The sequence below is a fragment of the Eretmochelys imbricata genome, chromosome 2 (assembly GCF_965152235.1).
Source record: "Eretmochelys imbricata isolate rEreImb1 chromosome 2, rEreImb1.hap1, whole genome shotgun sequence".
In the NCBI taxonomy this organism is placed as follows: domain Eukaryota; kingdom Metazoa; phylum Chordata; order Testudines; family Cheloniidae; genus Eretmochelys; species Eretmochelys imbricata.
In genome coordinates this window covers 104,590,996-104,600,145 of record NC_135573.1, presented here as the reverse complement: position 1 = coordinate 104,600,145, position 9,150 = coordinate 104,590,996, and the positions used below count along the sequence as shown (strand labels likewise).

Genomic DNA, 9,150 nt, shown 5'->3' with positions numbered 1-9,150 from the left:
TGAGGACTATGTGGTTGAGTGGCTCCTAAGTGGAGGTTTTGTGAATCACAATGGTGCCTAAAAATTGGGACTTAAGTGATTAAATACTTTTGTGGCTCTGGATCCAGGCTCTAGTGTTTAAGCAAAAAGGACAACCACCAAAATTTTAATAAGACTTGTGCTTATCATCCTTATCAGTCTGCTTGCATGGTGTGTCCCATTGCCATTCCCTTCCTGTTTTATAGAGGTCGCTGCTCCCAAGTGCATACATGTCTTCCTCTGTGTTTGTCTAGCATACTGTGAATGCTCCTGTACGCTGAATAATCAGGGAGCAGAAAATGGAGGATTGACTTTAATCTGTGAAAGTGCTTTAGGTGCTCCCTTCTCCCCCTTGCCGAGAAGGGAGAACATTGCCCAAAGTTTGTAATGGAAGCACTTATCGCTACTACTTATGTTCATATACAAATTTTATACCAAGTTGCACTGCTTTCACATTCTCTGAAAGTACTGGATTTGAAAAGTGCATTTCATGAGACACAACCACTAATCATCCCATAGCTACAAAGTACTTACATGGAGTTTGTGCTGCCAACTCTTTTATAGAAAGGCGGCGAGGAGTCCTGTGGCGCCATGGACTGGCAGACGTGTTAGAGCGTGGGCTTTTGTGGGTGAATATCCACTTTGTCATGCATCTGGCAAGGTGGGTATTCACCCACGGAGGCTTGTGCTCCAGTGCGTCTGTTGGTCTGTAAGGTGCCACGGGACTCTTTGCCGCTTTTACAGATCCAGACTAACACGGCTACCCCTCTGATACTTAACTCTTTTCTAGAAAACTATAGTTCATAGATAGTAAATTGTAGACTCTGGAAACTTGCTATCATTATGATAATATAGAAACAATTCACATTCCTGCTGTCTACAGTTTACAAGCCAATATTACACCAAGATATGGTTAGGAGACGGGAAGAGAAGCACAAGCTAGCAAGTGCATGGTCTTTTAATCAACAGACTGCATAAACCACCATAGAACAATTTAAACAATTTATTTATTTTTGTGTCAGATTTGAAAGTGGTAGTAGAAACAGACATTTGAGAACAGAAAAATATTCAAGCAAAGTTGTACAGGGCCAGTCTAAATATATCATTGGTGCAAACCCAATTGTCACTAATATTCTTGAGAACAAACAGCTGGTGGAACCCCATCACTGGGTCATTATCCACCTAAATAAATAAATAAAATAGTAAGTTAGAAGTAGGACGTATAGCCCACATATCCAAGCCAAACCCCCTCCAACTACTCAAGTCTATTAGCATAGCTTGTATCAAATATCCACTGTCTTTCTTTTCAAGTCTATTCAACTGACATCAAGACACAGCATTAGTGGTATTACCTCACGCTCAAAGAGGAATTCTTTTTAATTACAAAACGATTTAAATGCAGTAGCAGAATGCAGTATTTCTAAGACCAACAAGCTTCTCCTTACATACTAGTCAAAGCATTACAGTTTGCCAGTCTCACCTTCAGCTGACCAACCACCATACTAAGTATACAGTTATCAGGCGCTGGTTGGTGATCTTGAGATGTTATGCTGTGTTGGATTTTTTGGAATGGAAGGCTCTGTTTAGGAGGGATTAAAAAAGAAACTCAAACACTAAACATATTAATGCAAGTATTTGACTCCATTAATGTTTCTGCTCCAGCAGCGTACTTGGTACTCTACGTGGTCCCTGATCCAAGAGAGTTAGACATACAATGCAGCTAATACACAAAATACTAATTGGCCATATGAATGTCAAGTCTTAATAGTGCAAACAAAAGCAAATCTGATAGAAAAAAGTCAACGTTTCGTATAGTTAACTATAATATTGTGCTTTAGAAAAGTGTATTATTGTGTCAAGTGAGGGAATGGAAATCCCCCCTGTAACACTGTATAATAATCCTGCTCAATGATCTTGCAGGGAAGACAAATTTTCTAAATATTTCTTTCCTCATATCACAAGACGACCAATTTCCATATGGTCAACTGGCATACAGATCTATGTATGTGATTCTTTAACAACAACAAAAGGATTAGATATTAAGAAAGTTTTAATAAGTGGGTGTTTAAATATGCTGCATCTTAACACTTTTGTACTGTTTACTCAAACTAAAAAGTGACTATTGTAAGAAATGGCAACTTCTTACTCAGTTACTCTTATTTCCCATGTGTATTCAGAACCCTATCTGCTGAAACTTACCAACAAGTTTAATATGTTTGATTCCGGTTAGCAGAGCAGACCTAGCTAAGAGAGTTAGATTTTATACTGCCTCATCCATCAACAGATCTGTGCATTAAGTTTCAACCACAGGGCCAAATTCATCCCTCAACTACAGTAACAAGGTTTCACAGGCATAACAGAGGGCTGAATTCAGCCTGCAGAACATCTTATTTGTGAGGAAGAGCAAGGAAAGAACTCAGCTTAACTTTGAGGTGCTGGCACTTTGAAAAAATATATTTGACTTGTAAATTAAGCAGATGTTATTGAACGAACATGGAACCTTACAATGCAATTTTAACATCAGTTTCATTGCAGCAATCAGATTTTTTTGAACTCTGAAAAGTTCTGCAACTCAGGTACAGGTGTTCTCTCTACTACCTGTAATCACATGGAAGCGTGCAGGTTTAATTGGTTTTTCAATCCTGAGACAACAAAGCAGTTCAGAGTTTTGTTTTGTTTTTTAAAACCACTTTTAACATATACAGAAGCATACCATCAGCTTTTCCATGATGGCTGTTTTTCCTTGGAATTGCTGTCCTTCCCAAGACAAGCAAGAAGCATCTGTCTGAAAAAGAGAACGAAGTGTCTAAGTCATTCATGTCAATGTTACAGAAATGAGGTAAGATTGAAAGGTCTGAGGGATGTAGCCTAAAGCAGTGTTTCTCAACCTTTTTGATACTAGGTACCAGCTTGCTGCCTTCCTAAACTGTGTCAGGGACTGGCACTGGTCCATGAGAAACACTGGCTTAAAGAATCCTAGAGATACACATGAAGTGCTTGGTAATCTAATTTAGTCACTAGCAAATGAGTATTTGTTACAACTGGAAATTATGCAGAACATGACTAATAAGTTATCAAAAATGGTACAGCTTGTGATCAGAAAGGGAGATACTGGCAGAGTCAAGCAAGCTTTCAAGAAGTAGACCCACCCATTCTATTTTTGGCCTAGCTTCTGCCATCACTTACACTAGGGCTGTAGGGTTTTCATATTCAATCCTCACCCCACTTTAAGAACTTCTTTCTGTTTCCCCACAGAGGTCTTAAGAGGGCCTACAGTTCATATGGAAGAATGGCAGAATCAAGTTAAGAAAATTTTAAAAAAGCAAATTTCACCACTTCCCCTTTTAGTTTTTGATGTTTCTTCACTGTGACAGATCTCTCATAGTTCAAGTTCTCCAGTAAGTGAAACAACAACTCCCACTCCCTCACCCTGACATTTCTGCTACTCAGAAAAATGGATTTTAAAAAAATCCCACAATTGTTGACAGAAGAGAGGAATATTTACCAAGAATCATATTTTATAGGGTAAAATGACAGTTTAAGGAATTAGAATTGGGGGGGATATGTACTTGATTCCATTCTATCCAAGACAGAAACATTGCTTCATACAAACTGTCTTTGTAGTGAAAGTTTGACTACAGAATACATCAAGCCCATAACTTATCATTTAAAATGATCAATGAGGAAGTTAAAAGTTTGAGCAAAGTCAAACTGATACTTACATAGAGAGCACTTAGCTCTACTCTACTGGTATCAAAACGCTGGTAATAGAGATGCACAAAACTTGTTCCAACTTGCTCCCACATAGGTCTCTCTGCCATTCTTGCTCTTTGTCTAAGTCTGTCTAGAAGGCAAATATTTAGAAGTTTTAAGTCTAAAACAGTGATACTCAGACCGAGGCTGAGGAGCCACAAGTCACTCTTTAATGTGTGTCCTGCAGCTCTCTGCAGCACATATTAAAACACTGATTTAACTAATCAATCAGGATGCTTTTATTATATTAACCAATTTTAGCTGAGATATACATCTATCTACACACATGCACACAATATTTCCCCTGCCATACTGTTTAAATATGAGTATCTAGTACTACAGTAAATGAAACAATGAATTCACACTACTGTGGCTCTTTGGGTAATGTAGATTTCTAATTTGGCTCCTGAATCACTGAGGTCTGAGTATCAATGGTCTACAATAATCCTAAATTACCAAGGTCAGTGGAAACTGCAGAGAAAAGAGGAAATAGAAGATAAGAGAACATCTCCTTTTCTGCAGCACACTTGGTGAGAGGGCACAACATTATGTATCATTTTACTTCTTATTTACTATTTGAAGTAGAATGCCACCATAAAGATTCTTTAAGGCAATTCAACTGCCAGTTTAAGTCTCAATTCTGCAGCAAGTTGCTTATGGGTGCCCCCCATGCAAGTGTAGAGTTCCATTGACTTCAATGGGCATCTGGTTGCACAGAGCTCATTGCAGGATTGAGGCCTTAATGCTTTCCATTCTTTTGGTGTGGTCTTGTAAACACATTAACAAGTTTATTTAGCTTCAGTCTTGGGAAACATCCCTCTTACGCACCCACAAGCCCATCTCAGACCCTTTCATTCTTTAAAAACTTTCTTTCAAGCTCACATCTAAGTTTTTAAAAGAAAGCTAAAACAAGGCACGCTGAGAGACTCTCACGTGGTCTATCACAATTTAAAAAAATAAAAATAAGTAGGAGGCTTTACATGCATTACACACAGGTATCTAAATGAAAAGTACACCACAACTGACTAATGGATCTCTGTTCAAGGGGGGCATTTTTGTGAATTTAAACAAAACATACAACTTCTAATTTTCTCTTGCTGCTGTTCATGGATACCCCATTACACTAACATGCACTGCCTATTACCCAAAATGCCCCTCTCCCCCAAACACTAAGAGATCCACCATCTGCACAAGATAGAGAATATGAAAGTTGGATAACTGAAGGTGTGGCTAAAACTGAGGCTCTGATTTGACATGTGAAAGACTTTACAGATATAGAGACTCCATAGATTTAAGCCCTAAAGTTCAGTTCTACTGTGAAAAGCATACTTGTTCGTACAGGAAAAAAACGTGTGGAAAGAACATCTGTTGATGGTAGTAACTTAAGTTTTTGCTGCCCCTTAACAGTTGGACCTGCAGATTCATCAACTCAGAAGGGCTTGTCTACACTTAAAACACTACAACAGGTTCTCCCGTTGGCACAGGTAATCCACCCCCCAAGAGGCAGTAGCTAGGTGGATGGAAGACCCAGCACTGTTTACATGGGAACTTAGGTCGATTTAACAACCCTGCTCAAACCAACCTAATTTTCTAGTAGAGACCAAACCTAAGACTGAGTGAGAAGCAGAATCTCTCCTATTTTTGTGAACAAAATACCCTGTTTTTTAAAAGTTAGTCGGTTCCATCTGTGCAACCTCAATAACCACAAGGAGGTTGCATAGACGTCACTGGGAGCAGTTCGGTCCGCAGGATCGTTAGAATGGTGATGACCTGAAGAGCATCAAAGAGCACCGGGGCTAGCAGTTGTTTACCTGTAACCTGAACACACTAGATATGGGGGAGAAAAGAAAAGAAAAGAAAAAACACCTCGCATAGTGAGAATGTCAAGTCCCTCTTCAGTGGGGAGCAGCTCTGCGCTCCAGGGGACACCACTAACTTAGCGAAAGAGATTTCAGGTCTTGCTCTCCAGACACTGTATGGGTTTAAGAAAGCGGCTCCCCCGTCCCCGCCTCGCGGTGTGTAAACCCCTTCCCAACAGGGGAAAGGGAGTCGAGCTGGCGGCAGTTTGCCAAGCCAAGCGCTGTGCAGCGCCGGCGAATTTGGCAAAGCCTCCTCTAAGGCAGCAAAAAAAATCCCTCCCCACCCACATGCTCAGGGGCAGCCTCCAGTCCCCCTCCCTAGCTGGGCGCCCAGGCTGCCTGCCTCCCCCTAGGCTGCACCCAGGCTCAGACCACAGGCGACTAACCCCCCCCCAAAAAAAGAAGCAACCAGGCAGGGGGTTGGCGCGGGGCGGCCGAGCGCACGTGCAGCCAGAGACCCGAGGCAGGAAAGAGCAAGGGGCACACTCCCGGCACCAGCCGCCACCCATCCCGCCTGCCCTGCCCCCAGCGGGTTCCCCCTGCCACGCGACCAGCCTGGGGAAGAAAATGCGCGGCGACCGCTGAAGCGGCTCGTCCCCAGACTCCGCTCAGCCCAGCCCGCGGCGGCCGCTCGCAACCTGGCGCGCGCCCGCGCCCACGCGCGCGCTCTCCGGCGGCGCCACGCGCGGTCTTACCGGCCGCCGCTACCTGCGAGCCCGGCTCAGGCGTCCCCTGCGCACGTGGTACTTGGGGCGGGGCTGGCGAGCCGCTAGGTGGCGCCCCGGGGCCGGGTTTGAGCTGTAGTCCGAGCGCCCAGCGGCGGCCGCCCCGTGGGAAGGGAAACTGCGCCCGCCTCTAGCGCCGCTGCTGGGCGAACAGCCCGCGCCAGGAGCGAAACCGATACCGCCGCTCGGGCGCTGATTGCCGCGCGCTGGACGGGCTCAGGGCAGGCATGGGATGCCGCTGAGACCCCGCAGGATCCGGCGTGCTCCGTGCTGCGGCGCGGTCTGCTGAGTAGGTGGCACGCTTCTCTCTCGGAGTCACGGCTGAATCGGCCTCCTGCGTTGTGCTCTTGGCGCGCCAGCTTTTGTATTAGATCTAAAACTGACCCTGGCCAGGTCTTGTTGTTAAAGATCCAGCAGCGCTCTTTACCGGAGTAAAGGCGTCAGGCCCGATGACCTGATTGCGTATAATCATTCATCTGAAATTTCAGCTGGGTAAAGGCCACCTGCATTTCCAATTGGCTATGGAATGGCATCCTTTGAAGTGAGCTGTAGCTCACGAAAGCTGGTGCTCAGATAAATTGGTTAGTCTCTAAGGTGCCCCAAGTCCTCCTTTTCTTTTTATGGATATTCAGTTACTTGTTATTTTTGTTTATTCCTAAACTTTTATACTTCTGCTGGGCCCTGTTAAAACAACTGTTGTGGGCTGCTTTTCAGTGGTGTGCTTTGGGAGTCTCAAGGATGAAAGGTATTATGTAAATATAGGATGCACCTTTGCGGAAGTTTGATGTAATTAATTTTTGCTAGGAAACTACAAAATCATGAGTTCAAGTCTTTAATAGCAACACTTTCAGTGATATGCTTGTGAATGTAAAGATTTCACTCTTGGGGAGGGAGAAGAAAAGGAAAAATGGTATTTAAAACATTTTGGGTACAGTTTTGAAACAAGCCTTTGACAAGGTCCCTCACCAAAGGCTCTTACGTAAATTAAGTTCTCATGGGAGAAGAGGGAAGATCCTTTCATGGATTGAGAACTGGTTAAAAGACAGGGAACAAAGGGTAGGAATAAATGGTAAATTTTCAGAATGGAGAGGGGTAACTAGTGGTGTTCCCCAAGGGTCAGTCCTAGGACCAATCCTATTCAACCTATTCATAAATGATCTGGAGAAAGGGATAAACAGTGACATGGCAAAGTTTGCAGATGATACTAAACTGCTCAAGATAGTTAAGACCAAAGCAGACTGTGAAGAACTTCAAAAAGATCTCACAAAATTAAGTGATTGGGCAACAAAATGGCAAATGAAATTTAATGTGGATAAATGTAAAGTAATGCACATTGGAAAAAATAACCCCAACTATACATACAATATGATGGGGGCTAATTTAGCTACAACTAATCAGGAGAAAGATCTTGGAGTCATCGTGGATAATTCTCTGAAGACATCCACGCAGTGTGCAGCTGCAGTCAAAAAAGCAACTGGGATGTTAGGAATCATTAAAAAAGGGATAGAGAATAAGACGGAGAATATCTTATTGCCCTTATATAAATCCATGGTTCGCCCACATCTTGAATACTGCGTACAGATGTGGTCCTCTCATCTCAAAAAAGATATACTGGCTTTAGAAAAGGTTCAGAAAAAGGCAACTAAAATGATTAGGGGTTTGGAACAGGTCCCATATGAGGAGAGATTAAAGAGGTCAGGACTTTTCAGCTTGGAAAAGAGGAGACTAAGGGGGGATATGATAGAGGTATATAAAATCATGAGTGGTGTGGAGAAAGTGAATAAGGAAAAGTTATTTACTTGTTCCCATAATATAAGAACTAGGGGCACCAAATGAAATTAATGGGTGGCAGGTTTAAAACGAATAAAAGGAAGTTCTTCGTCACTCAGCGCACAGTCAACCTGTGGAACTCTTTGCCTGAGGAGGTTGTGAAAGCTAGGACTATAACAGGGTTTAAAAGAGAACTGGATAAATTTATGGAGGTTAAGTCCATTAATGGCTATTAGCCAGGACGGGTAAGGAATGGTGTACCTAGCCTCTGTTTGTCAGAGGGTGGAGATGGATGGCAGGAGAGAGATCACTAGATCATTACCTGCTAGATTCACTCCCTCTGGGGCACCTGGCATTGGCCACTGTCGGTGGACAGGATGCTGGGCTAGATGGACCTTTGGTCTGACCCAGTATGGCCATTCTTATGTTCTTATGTTAGGCCTCTGAAATTGCCCCTAAAATTTTTCCCATACGTAAAACTCACATTTGCACATGCAAACTTGTTTGCCTAGACCATTTGGGTAGTTAGATGCTGAATTACCCTACTTATGCATACAAAATACCTTTGTTCTTGTATATGCAGGATTTATACGTGGACCTAATCAACATTTATGGGTACAATTTTAAAGGCCCATTTGAAAATGTTGGCATTTATTTTTATTCTGTTAAAGTTTTCAATTCACAAACTTTTGATATATTTGTATGTGCTTTTCTGATACATCTTTAAGCTGCACATATTTCCCTAAATAGATTATTCTAATTATGTAGAAAAATATTCCTTGTATGTAAAAGAGAAACTCATATAAAAACTATTAACTCAAACTCATTAATATAAAGAGAAAAAGTAACATTTTTTTACAAAAAGAAAAGGAGTACTTGTGGCACCTTAGAGACTAACAAATTTATTTGAGCATAAGCTTTCGTGAGCTACAGCTCACTTCATCGGATGCAGTTGCATAATGCAGAAATTGCTTTCCCAATTTTATATAACTTCTAAAATGTTCTCAATGTCTGAGACTAACCAT

The 9,150-nt window shown here is 42.3% G+C and overlaps 1 protein-coding gene across 2 annotated transcripts; it reads right to left on the bottom strand.

The window, feature by feature from the left end:
* Positions 1 to 1,041: 1,041 nt before the first annotated feature.
* LOC144260460 (nuclear transport factor 2-like) lies at positions 1,042 to 6,455 on the bottom strand. Of its 2 annotated transcripts, none has more exons than XM_077809094.1 (5): positions 6,326 to 6,455; positions 3,741 to 3,862; positions 2,732 to 2,803; positions 1,499 to 1,597; positions 1,042 to 1,200 (listed from the first exon to the last, which is right to left on the bottom strand). In XM_077809094.1, exons 2-5 carry the CDS (start codon positions 3,837 to 3,839, stop codon positions 1,087 to 1,089), a joined length of 384 nt encoding a protein of 127 aa, XP_077665220.1. In that variant the 5' UTR covers positions 3,840 to 3,862; positions 6,326 to 6,455; the 3' UTR covers positions 1,042 to 1,086. The 2 variants fall into 2 exon arrangements, with proteins under 2 accessions (XP_077665220.1, XP_077665219.1); XM_077809093.1 differs by lacking the exon at positions 6,326 to 6,455 and adding an exon at positions 5,638 to 5,848.
* Positions 6,456 to 9,150: the final 2,695 nt, after the last annotated feature.